The sequence below is a fragment of the Bactrocera tryoni genome, chromosome 1 (assembly GCF_016617805.1).
Source record: "Bactrocera tryoni isolate S06 chromosome 1, CSIRO_BtryS06_freeze2, whole genome shotgun sequence".
NCBI lineage: Eukaryota > Metazoa > Arthropoda > Insecta > Diptera > Tephritidae > Bactrocera > Bactrocera tryoni.
Genome location: NC_052499.1, coordinates 78,207,104 through 78,224,347, shown reverse-complemented (window position 1 = coordinate 78,224,347; position 17,244 = coordinate 78,207,104). Strand labels below are relative to the sequence as shown.

General features: G+C 36.8%; 3 protein-coding genes across 4 annotated transcripts; 1 reads left to right on the top strand and 2 right to left on the bottom strand.

The window, feature by feature from the left end:
- Positions 1-1,886: 1,886 nt before the first annotated feature.
- On the bottom strand, positions 1,887-2,768 carry LOC120780380. Its single transcript, XM_040112671.1, has 5 exons — positions 2,668-2,768; positions 2,515-2,610; positions 2,385-2,447; positions 2,216-2,299; positions 1,887-2,147 (listed from the first exon to the last, which is right to left on the bottom strand). Exons 1-5 carry the CDS (start codon positions 2,753-2,755, stop codon positions 2,110-2,112), a joined length of 369 nt encoding a protein of 122 aa, XP_039968605.1. The 5' UTR covers positions 2,756-2,768; the 3' UTR covers positions 1,887-2,109.
- Positions 2,769-4,481: 1,713 nt separating this feature from the next.
- LOC120780371 (TATA box-binding protein-associated factor RNA polymerase I subunit B) lies at positions 4,482-7,861 on the bottom strand. Its single transcript, XM_040112664.1, has 6 exons — positions 7,834-7,861; positions 7,524-7,755; positions 7,264-7,459; positions 6,499-7,120; positions 5,285-6,436; positions 4,482-5,217 (listed from the first exon to the last, which is right to left on the bottom strand). The coding sequence occupies exons 2-6, from the start codon at positions 7,735-7,737 to the stop codon at positions 4,627-4,629; spliced, it is 2,775 nt and encodes a 924-aa protein (XP_039968598.1). The 5' UTR covers positions 7,738-7,755; positions 7,834-7,861; the 3' UTR covers positions 4,482-4,626.
- Positions 7,862-8,465: 604 nt separating this feature from the next.
- Positions 8,466-9,291, top strand: LOC120780389 (hibernation-associated plasma protein HP-25-like). Of its 2 annotated transcripts, XM_040112677.1 has the most exons (4): positions 8,466-8,592; positions 8,656-8,805; positions 8,970-9,065; positions 9,142-9,291. In XM_040112677.1, the coding sequence occupies exons 1-4, from the start codon at positions 8,578-8,580 to the stop codon at positions 9,205-9,207; spliced, it is 327 nt and encodes a 108-aa protein (XP_039968611.1). In that variant the 5' UTR covers positions 8,466-8,577; the 3' UTR covers positions 9,208-9,291. The 2 variants fall into 2 exon arrangements, with proteins under 2 accessions (XP_039968611.1, XP_039968616.1); XM_040112682.1 differs by lacking the exon at positions 9,142-9,291 and having other exon boundaries at positions 8,970-9,007.
- The last annotated feature ends 7,953 nt before the right edge of the window (positions 9,292-17,244 follow it).

Here is a 17,244-nt window from a genome sequence, read left to right as displayed (position 1 = left end):
TGGTCCACTATAGCATATAGCTGTCATACAAACTAAACGATTAAAATGAAGTCATTGTCCAAGTTTAGCCAGACCCTTCTCCAACCGGTCTTTCCAACCGAGTAGAGATCTTCCTTTTCTTCTGCTTTCCCCTGCGAATACTACATCGAATACTCGCATACAACGTCTGATAGTGTTTAACGTGGGATCCTGCTGGCGACAGCTTAACTCCACGGTGCTCAAAAGCACAACGGATCAATACAATGCGTCGATCAGCGCCCTGTAAACTGGGTAACGATTTTCAGTACCAATCGGCAGTGTGGCATGGACACACTAACCACCTTGGTAGGGCTCGAGGCCCATCTAAAACCTCTCTGACTTTGGGTCCGGCACCCGGTTGCAATGCAACTCCACATTCGACTGACAAAGTCAGTTCTTCCCGCGATTTGGGTTTTAACCACAGCCACCACGAATCTCCACAAAGGGCCAAACCCAATGAGTAGACTGGAGCGAACTCCAGGGGCTACTGCTCCCCGTTGTACCAGATTAAAGTCTTTGGTATTGACCTTGTAGCCGAAGCTACGACCAGTTGAGCTTCCATACAGCCCTGGACTGGTGGCCAGGATCTTAGTCGCCTCTTACGACAGGCATGCCTTACCGCGGGTATATTCGGTTTCCCCTCGAACCCGGAGGGGTCCCCCCGTACCCGCATACAGTAGGCGCTTTCTCTTAACACGCTGAACCATGTCACTATCGTCATGTATCTCGTACAGCTCATCGTTCCATCGACTGCGATATTCGCCGTGGCTAATGCACAAAGTGCCATAAATCTTCCGCAGAACCTATCTATCGAAAACTCGTTACGCCGACTTATCAGATATTTTTGTTATCCATGCCTCTGCCCTATATAGCAGAACCGGAGTGATGAGTGATTTGTAGAGTTTGTCCTTTGTTCGCCGAGAGAAGACTTTACTGCTCAATTTCCTATTCAGTTCAAAGTAGCACCTGTTGGCAAAAGTTATTCTGAGTTGGATTTCGAAGCTGACATGGTTATTGCTGTTAATGCTGCTTCCACGAGAGACGAAATTATCTACAACTTCGAAGTTATGACTGTCAACACTGACGTGGGAGCCAAGTCGCGAGTACGACAACTGTTTGTTTGATGATATATTATTTATATTTCGACTTGCCCTCGTTCAGCGCCAGACCCATATGTTCGCTTCCTTGTCCAGGAAGCAGAACTAACTGCGCTGTTGTTATAGCCAATGATATTGATGTCATCAGCGTACGCCAGCACCTGTACACTCTTATGAAAGATTATGCCTTCTCGATTCAGCTCTGCAGCTCGAATTATTTTCTGCAACAGTAGATTGAAGAAGTCGCACGATACAAAGTCGCCTTGTCTGAAACCTCGTTTGGTATCGAATTTCTCGGACAGGCGATTCCCGATCCTGCTGGAGGTTTTGGTATTGCTCAGCGTCAGTTTACACAGCTTTGATATCAACGAAGCGGTGGTGCATGTACAAGAAGATTCCTTTTTCACGAGTCTTTTCTAAGATTTAGCGCATGGTGAGTACGAGTATCTGGTCGGTAGTTCATTTTTCAAGCCTAAAACCACACTCATAAGGTCCAATCAGTTTGTTGACAGTGGACTTTAATCTTTCACTCAGTATCTCTCGTTAGTGGATAATTTACGAATTTAAAATTTATAAATTAAGATCAAGGCTTATGGATACTGAACGAATATTTACCTCTTCATAACTTAACATTTAGTATATTCTGAACTTCAGCTTTTTGTGGCAATCTAGCTCTCATCTCAGATTGTGCAAAACAACTTGTTATATTCCAATGAAATTTCTTAAAAAACACCGTATATTTTATGCTTATTATTTTTATTTTATTTGCTCTCTCTGTTTCACAATAATATTTATAATATTTTTATAAGGAAAAAATAAACCAATTAGAATAAACTATTAAACAAAGTCGATTTTGGTTTCCAGTTGACTTAAGAATCAAAGGAAGCACCACGTGGCTCTCTTACAAGTGGCGCCTTGACATCTTCATCCTGCGCACGTGGGCTAACATCGTCATCAGAGTCAACAGCTAAAATGATATTTAAATAATTGCTTTTTAAGCAAAGGGCGGTCCAGTCAAGTCGCTGGAGGAAGCTGCGTGAAATAGAAAACGAAATAAAATTCAGCACACAAATATAACTACAATATGGTATGGTACTCACAGAACGGTAGAGGGATTGGAAAAGGAAATGGCGGGAAAGCAGTACCAGTCGAAGTCAAATTTCCTGAGATGTCAAACGCGATAGCTAAAGATTGAGTAATAGGAATTGTAAATTAGAATCTTCTAGCAAGCAAATTATAGTAGTTAGGCAACTCGAATATTATACTTACAGGAGGAAGTATTGACTGGCAAGGTGGTTTTAGTAATATTTCCACTAATGCTGAATTCGATAGCTAAAAATTAAGAAATAAAAATTATAAACAAGCATGGTCTAGTAGTGAATCTACAATAATTACGCACAACTACTTGTATTAGCTCTTAGGGAGGCTAATGGGCTGAAGGGTGGAGATTTAATTGGTCCAGGTCCAAGGCTTCGGGGTTCTCCGTTGGCGGTCTCTTCGATAATGTGGATATTAACACACACATTGCAATTAAAATTTTAAGTCAATTTACCTTTTCCTTGCGCATTTGCCGACGGGGTAACCGCCATTAAGGCCAACAAGGTCGTTATGGCAAAAAACGTTAGCAGATAGAATTTCATTGCTAAAACAGTTGTAAACTACTCACCGTGCTTGACAATTTATACACCTTTCCGTTACAATTTCCGCTGTTTGAGTCGCTCAACACCGTTACCATAATCAATCATTCGAATGATTGTCATATTAATCATTCGAATTCATAAACATTCATAACAGAATTCGATATTATGTGAAAGAAAACAAAAACAAGTTTGTTGACGGTGGACTTTAATCCTTCACACAGTACCTCGATAGAACCTTATAAGCGACGTTGGGGAGGCTTATTCCACAGTAGTTGGCGTAGTTTGTGAATCTTCCTATTAGTCAGACATGTTTTCGTCGCACCATATCCTACAAAGAAGCTGATGCATGCTCTTTTTTAGCTCTGCGCCGCCGTATTTGAATAGCTTAACCGGCAATCCATTGGCTCCGCCGCTTTGTTGTTTTTCAGACGGGTAATTGCTATTCGAACTTTTTCATGGTCGGACAATGGAACGTCTGCTCTATCTGCATTGATTAGGGAATCGGTTTCACCATCTCCTGGTGTAATGCTTTCACTGCCATTCAGCAGGCTGGAGAAGTTTTCCCTCCATCACCCTTGTCGGGGTCATCTGGACTGCGGTGATGTCAGCCTTTACTCCTACGAGGACATCAACCAGCTGGGCAGCGACAAAGTTCCAATTAAGATTCCGGAAATTCCAAGTACATGCCCCTAAATTATGACATGCCCTTAAATGTAACTGAATTTAGTAGGTTAATTGAAAATACCGCGGCCTACCATAGTAAAACACATATTTTTGGCAAAATTGGTCTTTTTTATTCAAGTGTGATACATAATCAGTGTCGACTAACCAACTTTTCGAACTGATTTTTATAGTGCAATTTGTCCTTTGCTTCAAAACAGACCACAGCTTCGGCAATCACCTCTTCTTTCCACGAAAATTTCTTCCCAGCAAGCATTCTTTGGAGAAACAGTCGCAGGGGGCTAGTTCTGGAGAATACGGTGGATGCGAAAACAATTCGAAGCAAGGTAGTCAATAAAAATTATTCCATGTGCTTCTCAAAAAACAGATACCATAAGCGCAGCAGTCGGCTGGCTTTTCCACGCTCTCAAGCGTGATCATCGTGTGCAGTCCTCTCGGATGACTATCGATTGAACTTTAGAGTGAAATGTTGGAGTCAAGTTTCATCCGTGGCCATATATCGACGCCAAAACTCGGTTTTATTACACTTCAGCATCTCCAAACACTGTTCCAAATCATCAAATCGCCGCTGTTTTTAGTCAAAAGTGAGCTCGCGCTGCACCCACATTGCATAGAGCTTTCTCACACCCAAATATTCCTGAATGATATGATGTACACGTTCAGTTGATATCTTTACAGTGCCTGCTATTTCGAACAACTTCTCTTTATGATGATTCCAAATTATTTGTTGGGCTTTTTTGATGTTTTCGTTGGTAACAACCGCTTTTGGGCGTCCATTTCGTACACCGTCTTCGGTACTCATTTCACCACGTCTAAACTTAACGTACTAATCCTTGATGGTTGATTTTCATTCGGAAATTCGTCATCAAGCCAAGTTTTTGTTTCAACTATATTTTTCCTTCAGAAAGCAATATTTTTTCAAACACACGAAATTTTTTTATCACAATAACAAAAGTTGCTTCACTCAAAATGATATAATTTACAAACTAATGATCATATATTTTGGTTTTAAAATTTTTATTTCGATTAAAAATCAATAACTAACTTATCTATAAAGTAAAAAATAATAATATACTATTGTCAAAAAAAGTTGGTTCACAAACTCCAAACACATGTCGACTACATATGTAGATCTTACACTCGTTAGTGAAAAGGTCGGTCCTTGTATGTAATTAGAACCAAAATCCTTTTCACCACAGCTCTCTATATGAATTGATCATCATATTAAAATCTTTGATTGGATTATTGTACTTAAATCGTATGCAATCTTGGAAATATTCCAAATCTTCAATACCATATGCAAACATTAGCTCAAGTGTGAGTAGCTCTTCATATAGTATGCACCAATCGACGTTAATGGACTGTGCGCAAGTTTCGAGCAACCAAAAAAATGAACGTGAAAACTTGTTTTGCAAAATTTTTTTCTGACAACTATTGAGGTTATGCGAATAGCCCAACAGCGTCCAACAATCCATATTCGTAGTGAGAAAAGTGCATGTGTGCTCTTCTGCACTGGGAGCATTATTGCTATCGATTTCATTTTCATCTACCGTGTCGGCTTCATCGTCGCTGAGACCATCGAAGAGACGTATTTGATTAAGTCCCCTGCGTGGTTGCAAAATTAATGGCTCATCTAAGTTTTTGATCGGTTCCATATCACATTCACTAAAGGCATTAATTGAATGCAGCGCAGATACGTCGAGGTCATCGCTTGCCACCAACGTTTCGTCTGGTGGATCGGGTATAGAGTCCTCATGATCAGCATCAACAATACGCGGCACCTGAAACGCATTCATTAATTCATATTTTTATTAGACTACTCTTTATATAATAAATCTTTATATGTACCTGATTATTGATTGTGGCAGCTTCTACATTGTTGGCAGGTATACCGACGGCTGTTATTTGCACAGCTTGCAGTCGCTTTAGTGCATCTGTCTGCAGCTTTTTCACGTAGCTCTTCTCGTAGTTATCATATTCGGTCTTGAATTCTAGCTCCTCAATGAGTTCCTCTTCCTCAATGGATGCCAGCCACTTGTCTTCGCTTATATTGAAATCAGCCTTCTTATTGCCAATATCATGCTTAACACGATCCTTATTGTCGTTCGATGGTCGAAATATGCCGACGCAGTTGCGTTCTTTAGTGCACGCCAAACGCCGTACCATCAACTGCCATTTGTGCGCCTTAAAATATTCCTTCAAGTCCTTTGAGTGTACATATGGCGCTACAGTGCGTTGCATGTGATCGACACGCATAAATTCTGGTATCTTGAAGGCGGCGTTCGCCCCAGCATTGGAACAATAGAGTAAAATGCGCTTGAAATAGGAATGAGCTGGTGTTAGACTGGGTGGAAATACTATTGTTCCACCGCGTTCTGTTGGATTTGCGGTATTGAGTTCATCCAAAAATTGGTGAAATATGCGATGCATGGTGGTGACTTTGGAATCACTTTCCGCGCCTTCGTTGGTAAGCGCTGCTTGTTCCAATTTTGTGTGCTGCTCCTCTTCCATTTCCTCCAGCAGTTGTGTAGTGCTTTGACATTGTTTGAACTGTCGACAGAAATTCGAGTTATAATGCGAAACTATAACCTTACGCATTTCGATGAACTCTACCCAATCCTCCCATACAAATAGTAGCGGCGGTGGTGTGAGGTTGGCATTTGCGCTACGCCCTTTTTCAGATAGATTCTGTAGGCACTGATTGGTTTTTCTAGCTGCACGCGATATTAATTTCTCAGTGTGCCCATCGAGACCAAATAGCAATTTGAATACCAATATTATATAAGCCATAGCACGTGCTTCATATGCTGGATAAACATAATCGACGCGTGTACGCATTTGTGGTGGCAGTAAATTGATCAAACGCTCTACATACGCTGTTATATCGGACGGTAGATTTAGTTCAGTTGCATAACGTTCAGTGAGTTTTATTAGATCCGGCTGATTGTAGGACTTTATGTTTATAAATTTTGAAAGCAACTCAATATGGTCTCGCAAAGCCTGCAACAATAACAAAGCAATTACAAAATATTGCGTGTAAAATAAATATTTAATTTACACACCTTATCACTGTATTTCGTTGGAAATTTATAAAATTCAATTTCTTGCAACATTTTCTTGCAATGTGGCGCGATGTTCTCCGGAAAGTAGGGTAACACATTTTTTGTGCTCACATGCTCTTCGTCTATGAAGCGCACCAAATCACACAATTGTATATCATCACCAATCAAATTCAACGCTATGGCTAATATGGTAAAGATTTGTCGTGTATTCATTGTGAGTAGCGCATGATCGGCACGACTCATTGATCTGGCCAGAGGTTTTACATTGTGACATTTCAAATTTCCCTCCGAATCTAAGGCGTGTTTTTCAATGTGCTTTGCTGGCATCAGTTTTTTAAGTTGTTTTCGAGCACGTGCCGAAAATTGTAATTTGATAGCACGACCTGTCGTCCCAGTGCTTGAAGTATTCCCGGAAGAGCGTGAAGTTTGCGATACATCGGTGGAATTCATGGATGAATGCAGACTGTAAGAGGACTCATCTAATTTTCGCCGATTTTTGCGAAATTCACGCGTGCTCACCGAATCACTGCTTACCACGGATGTGCCCGAATCGTCAGTTCTACGACGTTTTCGTTTGAGGGCACGCCGTTGTAGTGCATGGTTATAAAGAGCAGATGCATCTCTGAAAGAGAAATATAAATATTATTTCAATTACTTTTAAAATGAAAAGAACATACAAAAACTGCATACACATGTGAATCAGTTTCACACAATGTCAATAGAGATTATTAGTTGTCCTTTAAAGTCTTAACTCAATGTACTAACCTCTGCAAATATCGTACGCCTAATTTCGGCAACTCAACACGTTTTCTACTAAAGAATGCCACTTCATTTCGTCGCAGGTAAGCTGCCCACAGCTGAAGTGTCATTAATTTCAACTCTTCTTTGGCACCAAATGATAGCAGATCATTGACAAGTCCACGCAGTATGTAATTATAGCATTCCCAGGATGTGAGATTTGCTGTTACATGTAAATTAAAGATATTAAAAGTATATATTTGACGTTTATTAAACGAAATATTTACGTTTTTCAGCTTTGAATGTTTGTAGTTTTATCTTTTTCTGTCGTTTCCCTTCTAAAAAATCTTCATCTTGCTCTACTTCCACGGCACGCACTTGTTCCTGTTTCGTACCACATTCTTGGCAGTAAAAGAAACCTTCTCGCAATGTAAATTGCCGCTCCCCGCAAACTTTACAAACTAAATTTGTATTATTGGTAAGCTCATCACCGTCTTGCATCGTATTTTTGTGTTAAATCTGTTAATAAGTTAGTAAATATAAAGAAACACAATTTGTTTACTCTTTGCTCTTCTTCTTGATTGCAAGTTCACTTACAGTTGTCATGCCGGCCAGCTACTGCATAGCAACATTTGTCTATGCCAAATATGTATAAATATTTGCTGCCATAACAAGTAATAATTTGTATATTCTCGCAACATGTTGCTTTGTACAATTTCACACTGAGCAGGGTATAATGAGTTTGCCACAACTGTTGTAACACTCGGAAGGAAGCGTCGGATACCGTATAAAGTACATACATATATACTTTTACAAATAAGTGTGGTGAATTGAGCCGATTGGGGCCTGAAATTCTGAATTTTTTTTTACGTTCTTTCTCCTCTAAAACATGCTCATTTGTGCTATACAAACTGTTCGATCAAACTCAAGTTCTGGTATGGAAAACGTTTTTATTTAACAAAATATTAGGCACAGATTTATTTCCAAGGCAACGCTCATATACATATGTATATTATATTATAAATATTTATACTACTTTTTTAGGGACAATTATAAATGCAACTGTAGTGTAGTTTTTAAGAAAACACATAATGACTTTCTTGGGAAATTCCAATATTTTCTAACTCATGAAATGACATATTTATCATTCGAATGATTGATTATAGTAACGGTATTGAGTGACTTATAGTGGAAATTGTAACGGAAATGTATATAAAGACTCACGCTTGGTGAATGGTTATCAAAGCTTTCCAGTAAATCGAAAACCAGGTTTAGCTATGAAACTTTATCTGCTAACCATTATTGCCGTGTTGGTCCTTTTGGTCCTTCCACCGCCCGCAAATGCGCAAGGAGAAGGTAAATTGATTTCAAAATTTAGTGTTTAAAAGCAATGTATCGAACTTTTCATTGACTTTACAGGGGAGAGTACCAGCGAGGAACCACCACCGTCAAATTCTACAATTCCTCCAGGTCCTCCAGGCCCTCCAGGTCCTCCAGGCCCTCCAGGTCCTCCAGGCCCTCCAAGTCCTCCAGGCCCTCCAAGAGCTCCAGGCCCTCGACCAGGCGCTTGTGCGTAACTACAATAATCTACATACTTAAAGTTATTACTTTCAATTGCTTTTATTAAAAATTTAGTTGATACTTTCAACATAACTGGAGATTTTAGTGGTCTATGAATATTTGTATTGAATTTTACTTTTATTTAATTGTTATTATGTTATTTTACACTGCAGAATTCTTATGTCCAACAGCTAGACTATCCAGATTTGTTGAAAACGAAAATGAAGCACAAATACCAATATCTCGCAACTCCTTGTTCCCACTTTCTTGTAAGTCCTATTTAATTTTCCTATAACTAGTTTTTTTTTCTTGCTTAAAAAAACATTTATTTAAATTTCATTTTAGCTGTTGACTCTGATGACGATGTTAGCCCACGTGTGCAGGATGAAGATGTCAAGGCGCCACTTGTAAGAGAGCCACGTGGTGCTTCCATTGATTCATAAGTTAACTGGTAACCAAATTCACCTTTATTTAATAGTTTATTGTAATTGGTTTATTTTTTTTTTTCTTTTGTAAAATTATTATAAATATTATTGTTAATCAGAAAGAGTAAAAATAAAAATAATAAACGTAAAATATATATGTATCAATATTCAAAGAATTTTACTTGAATATAACAAATTGGATTGTATCTAGAATGATGCAATCGATAAAATTCTCATCTTCCGCTAATGGCGTCACATCTTAGTGTTTTTGGTTTCAAACGAACTAATGAAGATTAACAAGAGTTGCGAAGTCTACTCTGAACCTAACCACAACTTAAACCATCTAGAACAGGCCCGTCCAACATAATTTTATGAAGGGCCAGGTTTAGCATTTTCATAACCGTAGCGGGCAAAAAAAAAATAAAATGACCTTCAGTTTTGGTATATTTATTTATTTATAAAAAGCAACATCATATAAATCTTAATATATTATTATTAATGTAATTATGGCCTTAGCATATAAAGATATTCTTATTCTTAAAATCTAATTAATGAGATGTCTGAAATTTTTTCTGTTTGCACAGCGCATCTATGTCAGCTGGAGTTTTAGAAGTGGCTATGCGCAAAATGCCTTTAAGATGGCTATCTAATAAAGATGATCTGGTTTTTGATTTGTTAAATTTCATGCGAGAAAACAGCTGCTCGCAAACAGATGTACTACCAAATAAAGAAATTTGTTGAATAGCCAGCTTAGTAAGGTTGGGGTATTGACTGGGTGTAGGTAATATACTTTTTGTAAAATTCAATTAAGTTTGGAAGACAATTATTATATGCTGTTTTTAGATGAGAGCTGCTTTGCAATTCTATTAACTCCAGCTGTGAATTCAGCGCAGCGCGGTCAATTTCAACATCAAATGGATTTGAAATGGATTATTTCATGCAGGGAGTTTGTGATTTGAAGTCAGCGATTCTGTCGTCAAACTCGTTCCTTAACCTTTGTATCATCAACACGTACTTGTCAAAATCCAAGGTATCCTGCTTTCTTGTATATAAGGTCTCCCAATGAATCAACTGCTTTTGTTCCAGCTGCTTTTCCAACAACAAAAGCTTTTATGTGAAAGCTAGAACGTGTTCGTATAACTGTGTGCATAGTTGGTCTTTCCCTTGCAGTTTCAAGTTAAGATCAGAAAGATATTTAGTTATATCAACCAGGAAAGCCAGATCAGCCAACCACTCCTCATCTGTAAGAAAAGTAATTTCTTGGTCTTTTGTTGCCAAGAAAAATCTTTAAGTCGTCCAGCAGGGAATAGAATCGTTTTAGTGTAGCTGCTCTGCTGAGCCAGCGAACGCGACTGAAGTATACAATGTCTTCGTGATCTGAACCGACATCAGCCAGAAAAGCCTGGAACTGTCTGTGGTTAAGCCCTCTTGCGCGTATAAAATTAACTGTCTGCACTACTTTATCCATCACGTGTTTCAGGCCTATACAACTGGGATGCCCAAAGACTATAAGCGATGGCGGGCCGGATGATCTAGAAATAATGTAATGAATAAAGCTCGAGTTAGATATAGGGTTACATATACATAAATTGTCTGGATGGTGAGACGAATAGAAACCCGAGTGACTATATGTCCGTTCGTCCATCCGTGCAAGCTGTAACTTCAGTAAAAATTGAGATGTCGTATTGCAACTTGGTATATACTGATAAGGCCTTGGTTCCGAATATTTGCACCCCAATAACTTTAGTTGACTTTTGACCGAAAATATCGGACAATGTGTGAGACATTTAACTGAAATTCGGGGAAAATTCTTTCTTGTTGATAGTGTCTTTATGTCTCAAAAATGGGTTGAATCGGATCAAATTTTCCTTTAGCCCCCATACCTGGTATTAAGATTTTCGAACTTCTGAGTGACTTTGTACTGCTCAATATGTTAGTTATCTTAACAAAATTGAGAGGGCGTATTTTACTCATAACAGTGATAATTTCGGCAAAAATTTTACCTAGCTCCCATATAACTAATATCAGGATTTTCGAACAACCGACTGACTTTATTCCATATGATTGGTGATTGTATGTGAGGAAACTTGATGAAACCTAGGGTAAATCCGTTTAGTTTGTGGCCTTTAGGCTGCATGTAGTATTGACAAAAAGTAGATAAAATCAGATCAATACTATCTCTTTTATACCTAATATAAGATCTTCAAACTTTTTAAGTAGTTCAAGTTGTGATTCGGTTCAGAGTAGACTTCGCAACTCTCGTTAACCTTTTTTAGTGCGTTTGATACAAAAAACACTAAGTTGTGACGTCATTAACAGAAGAAGAGAAGTTTTATCGATTGCACCTATCATTCATCAGACACAATCAAACTTTTTATACTCAGCGAAATTTCTTAAAGAATATATAGTACTCGTATTTTATGCTTATTGTTTTTATTTTATTTGCTCTTTCTGATTTACAATACTTTTATAAAGAAAAAAATAAACCAATTACAATAAAATATTAAAAAAGTATAATTTGGTTTTCAGTTGACTTAAGAAACAAAAAAGCGCCACGTGGCTCTCTTACAATTAGCGGCTTGACATCTCCGTCCTGCACACGTGGGCTAACATCGTCATCAGAGTCAACTGAAATGAAATTTAAATAATTGTTTTTTAAGCAAAAAAAAAAAAATAGTTATAGGAAAATGAAAGCGGACTTACAAGAAAGTGGGAACAAAGAGCTGCGAGATATTGGTATTTGTGCTTCATTTTCGTTTTCAACAAATCTGGATGGTCTAGCTGGTGGACATAAGAATTCTGCAGTGTAAAATAACATAATAACAATTAAATAAAAGTAAAATTCAAATCACTAATAAACAATATATAGTATAATACTAACAGAATGGAAAGAAGGGACGACCACTGAAATTTCCAGTTATGTTGAATGGAGGAACTAAAGTTTAAATAAAAGGAATGGAAATTAGTAACTTTAAGCAGGTAAATTACAGTAGTTACGCACAAGGAAAACGTCTTATGGGGAAAAATGGTTGGAAGGGTCCAGGTCTGAATGGTCCTGGTCCTGGTCTAGGACGTGGAGAACTTGTAGAATTTGACGGTGGAGGTTCCTCACTAGTACTCTCCTCTGTAAAGTCAATGAGAAATTCGTTACATTACTATTAAATACAAAATTTTTAAGTCAATTTACCTTGAGCATTTGCGGCCGGTGGAAGGACCAAAAGAACCAACACGGCAAAAATTGTTAGCAGGTAGAGTTTCATAGCTAAACTTGTTTTGCGATTTACTGGAAAGCTTTGATAACCATTCACCAAGCATGAGTATTTATATACATTTTCGTTACAATTTCCACTATGAGTCACTCAATACCGTTACTATAATCAATCATTCGAATGATAAATATGTCATTTCATGAGTTAGAAAATATTGGAATTTCCCAAAAAAGTCATTATGTGTTTTCTTAAAATCTACACTACGGTACTAATTATAATTGCCCGTAAAAAAGTGGTATATGTATGTGTATATATTTGCATAGAAGACTTTATTGGGTTAAATTTTTGATTTTTTTTCCTTACAGCTTATCCATCTGCATAAAGTCAGCTACGGACACTGTTTTCTCATGTTCAGTATCCGAGGGCCTTGAAAAGTTATAGTTCGAACTCGTTCGTTTTAAGATGAGAAGAGTACCAAATTCAATTGCCAAATACAAATATCAATTCGCAAACATCCTGCCTAAACTTTATTCTAAAATTTGTCTCTTCATCATAATAATATTAATAAACATAACTTTATACTTGTGTTACAAATACATGTATATACAGACGGAGATACGAATATGCCTAAATCGACTCGGCTCATCACACTTATAATGTATATACATATATACTTTATAGGTTATCCGACTTTCCCTTCTTAGTGTTACAACAGTTGTAGCAAACTTCAGGGTGAAATCATACTCATGGCAACATGTTGCGAGAGTATACAAATTATTGCTCGTTATGGCAACAAATATTTATACACATTTGGCGTTGACAAATGTTGTTATGCAGCAGCTGACCGGCATGACAATTGTAACTGAACTTGCAATCAAGAAGAAGAGCAAGAGTAAACAAAGTGTTTCTTTTTGTTTATTCATTTATTAATAAAATTAACGCAAAAATACGATGCAGGACGTTGATGAACTTACCAATAATACAAATTTAGCTTATAAAGTTTGGGGGGAGCGGCATTTTATATTGCGAGAAACATTCAAAGGACCTGAAGGAAAATTTAACATAAATGGCATGAAAGAACGCAACTGTATCGGCATATTTCGGCCATCATACGGCATGAAGGATCGTGTTTAGCATGATATTTGCAAGAAGAAGACTAATTTCAATATAAGTGGCTGACATCCATTGAGGAAGAGGAACTCATTAGGGAGCTAGAATTCAAGACGGAATACGATAACTACGAGAAGAGCTACATATATAAAAAAGCTGCAGACAGATGCGCTAAAGCGCGTCTATAATCAGGTACATGTATAGATTTATAGAGTGGTCTAATAAAAAATATTAATTAATAAATGCGTTTTAGGTGCAGCGTATTGCTGATACTGATCATGAGGATTCTATACCCGCTCCACCAGACGAAACGTTGGTGCAAACGATGAGCTCGACGTTTTTGAGCTGCTTTCAATTAATGCTTTCAGTGAATGTGTGTGAAATCCCCTTAGAGGTCCTAATAAAATGTGTCTCTTAGATGGTCTCTTAGATGGATTCAAATGAAATCGACTGTCATAATGCTCCCAGATCAGAAGAGCGCACATGCACTTTTCTCACTACGACTATGGATTCTTGGACTAGCTGGGCTATTCGCATAGTTGTCAGAAAAAAATATTGCAAAACAAGTTTTCACGTTCATTTTTTTAGTTGCTCGAAACTTCCGCTCTAACGATCAACGTTGATTGGTGCTATTATATGAGGAGATTCTCGCACTTGAGATAATGTTTTCATATGATATTGAAGATTTGAAATATTTTCAAGCTTGCATACGATTTAAGTACAATAGTCCAATTCAAGATTTTAATATGATGATCAATTCATATAAAGAGTTGGGGTGAAAGGTATTTTGACCGTTTCACTATCGAGAGGATATCAAAGGACGCGATTTGGCGTGGCGGAAAGTACAAACAGACAGTAGTATATTATTATTTTTTACTTAATACATTATATAAGTTAATTATTGATTTTTAATCAAAATAAAACCTATTAAAACCAAAATACATATGTATATGTATTTATGTATTTGTATTAGTTTTTTGTTTTGTTATCCTGATAATTTTATAAAATTTTATATCTTTTGTTAAGTTTCCCACGAATTTTTAACGCACAGAAGGAAACGTCGGAGACCCTATAAAATATATGTACATATATGCATATAAATGATCAGAACGAAAAATCTTATCGCTAACCATACACCTACGCCTCCCCACAGAGTCAAAAAACTCGTTTCATGGCTCTTAACTTGCCCAAAACTTTCCGTCATTAGACAATTTGTCTCAAAAATTCTAAAAATGTTCTATTTCTAAAACGGGTCTTTATTTTCCCTGGGTCTTACTGTATTATAACAAAGCTTGTATGTGCTGTTAAATTTGCTAGACATTTGCATACTCATAAGCACATACTTTTTTGTATATTACTAAGCTCAAGAAATCATCGCAGTTATTTATTAAATTAATTAATTTATGGCTATCATAATACACTTTACGTATGTACATATGTATCTTAAATTTTTGTTTCTACGCTAAGTGAGGTAACTGTATCAAAATCACCACTTTAGCTGTGATATTCCAACTGTCTTCTGTCCATTTCCTTAATGAAGCACACATGCGTATATACATACCTACATAAATACTTATACCATATGTATATGAATGTGTATGGCCAAAAAACCACAACAAACCACATAGTAATTAAAACAGATATTTTATAAATAACGTTGCGTAGAGCGACGCAACAGTTGCTTTTATTTAAAAGAGAGCATTGGAGAGTAAATTTAAAAATGAAGAGCAAATATGACTTGCAGCAAGTGAAAAGCCAATGCATGAAGGATTTATGTATGTATATTTTTTATTCTCTATTTTTGTTGTAACTGTAACGGTGACAAGTAGGTGACGATGGAGCTATGAATGTGTATAGACGCCCAGTGGGAGCAAAAGTGTACATAAGTACGTATGTAAACATGTATGAATAAAAGTGACCAACCGTTCATTAACAAAAATAGAGTACAAAGCGCAGAGATTACACTCTGTAACAAAATGTTACATCTGCAGATGTGCTATAGATAAGTATTATGGCCGAGAATGCCTGAATAAATTTAGTTAAAGAAATTTTTTTTCCACCGCTTCAATTATGTACATACATATATTAAATTGATAGCAGCATATTATACTTTCAAGATCTAGGCTTACCAAAAATTACTCAATTTTGAATACCTTTCTGCAAGAGGCAACGACTAGGATATCAAACGATGAGGAAAATTTCAGCACGAAGCATATTATTCAGAAGATTTTTAAGAAATATTTTTATATATATGTACATATGTAAAACTTGGAACACCTCCCCGTAATGAGGACAAAAAAAAATTAAATTTTTCGAAGCGGCTAGTTTTGACTATGTCTCCTGGGTGGCCGAAGGTATCTCTTTAAAGAAGACGGCTACTAACGGGACAAGAGGTCCATGGGTCTAAAGTAAAACGCAAGATAACCACGGAAATCTAATTCAGTTCCACACCAATATGAGTAGTGAGTCAGGGGTACCACTTTGCTTTACTCATGGCTCATTGGCTTGGCAGTTTTCCAGCGATTCCCCTATAACCCTATATTTCTAGTAAGAGCATATACTCCTGTAGGAGTGAATGCTATGAGGCTGCACTTTCGAGAAAGGGCTAGAAAACATATTTTTTACCATATATCTCATTTATGTATATAATATACATAAGTTGCCTTTGAGATTTGTGTTACTAGTAAATCTATGCTAGCTACTAATTTAGTTCACTACTAAGACTAATCTGATTAATTGATATTCAAAATTATTGTCATAGTTTAAACTGGGGTTTCATATCATTTCCCAAACCACTGCAGCACAGTGTAGCATGAGAACAACTACTCGTAAATGATATATGGTGTGGTATATGTATGTGCTATATGAGTATATAATGTGAGTAACGGCAGGCTGCCGTTAAATGCTCACCATACACACCGCACAAATAGCTGAAGAGTATCGTGGAATAAGCTGGTAAAACAAAATATTTTATATTTTTGTTGTTGTGCTTAATGTTGTTGTAGTATTGGTATTGGTATTAGCACATTCGGACGTTTTCTGTATTTTCACAATTTCAAAAAAATCAGTTTCGTTGGCAATGCGACTCGCGAAACAACAAAACCGCAAACGCATAGAAGAAGGCAAGTAAAGGAAGTATGCACATACATACATGTGTATATATGTATGTACATATGTATGTATCTGTGTATGAGCAAAGGAAGGAACAATTTGAAAGTATAGACAAATGTACTTGTAAATACTTATGTATGGAGTAAAGCAAAATAACTTGGAGGCCGAAAATGATTTCACAGACAAAGTAATCTTGTGAGGCAACGGTACGTTAGAGGCCGAAAAAGTGCATGAGGAAGAGAAATAGTGTTGATGGCAGCAACAGGCGGAAAGAAAGTGAATGAATGTGCATGATAGTGCGTCGATAATAGTGTTTTTGAACTAACGAGAAAAAATATATGTATGAATAAAAAAAAAAGAAATAAAAAACAAAAAAAAAAACAAAAAACGAAAATTGCAAATGATTATAGCTAATATTTTTATTATTTTACGTGAAGGACATTTGTAAAAAGAATACAAAAAATTCAATAAAAACTAATTTGCACTAAAAATAAAATTGCTGCATAAAAATATGTATATGCAAGCATTTATAAATACACAAAAACAACGTAATAGTCTTATGAATGTCATCAATAAATATATTTCCGGTATTA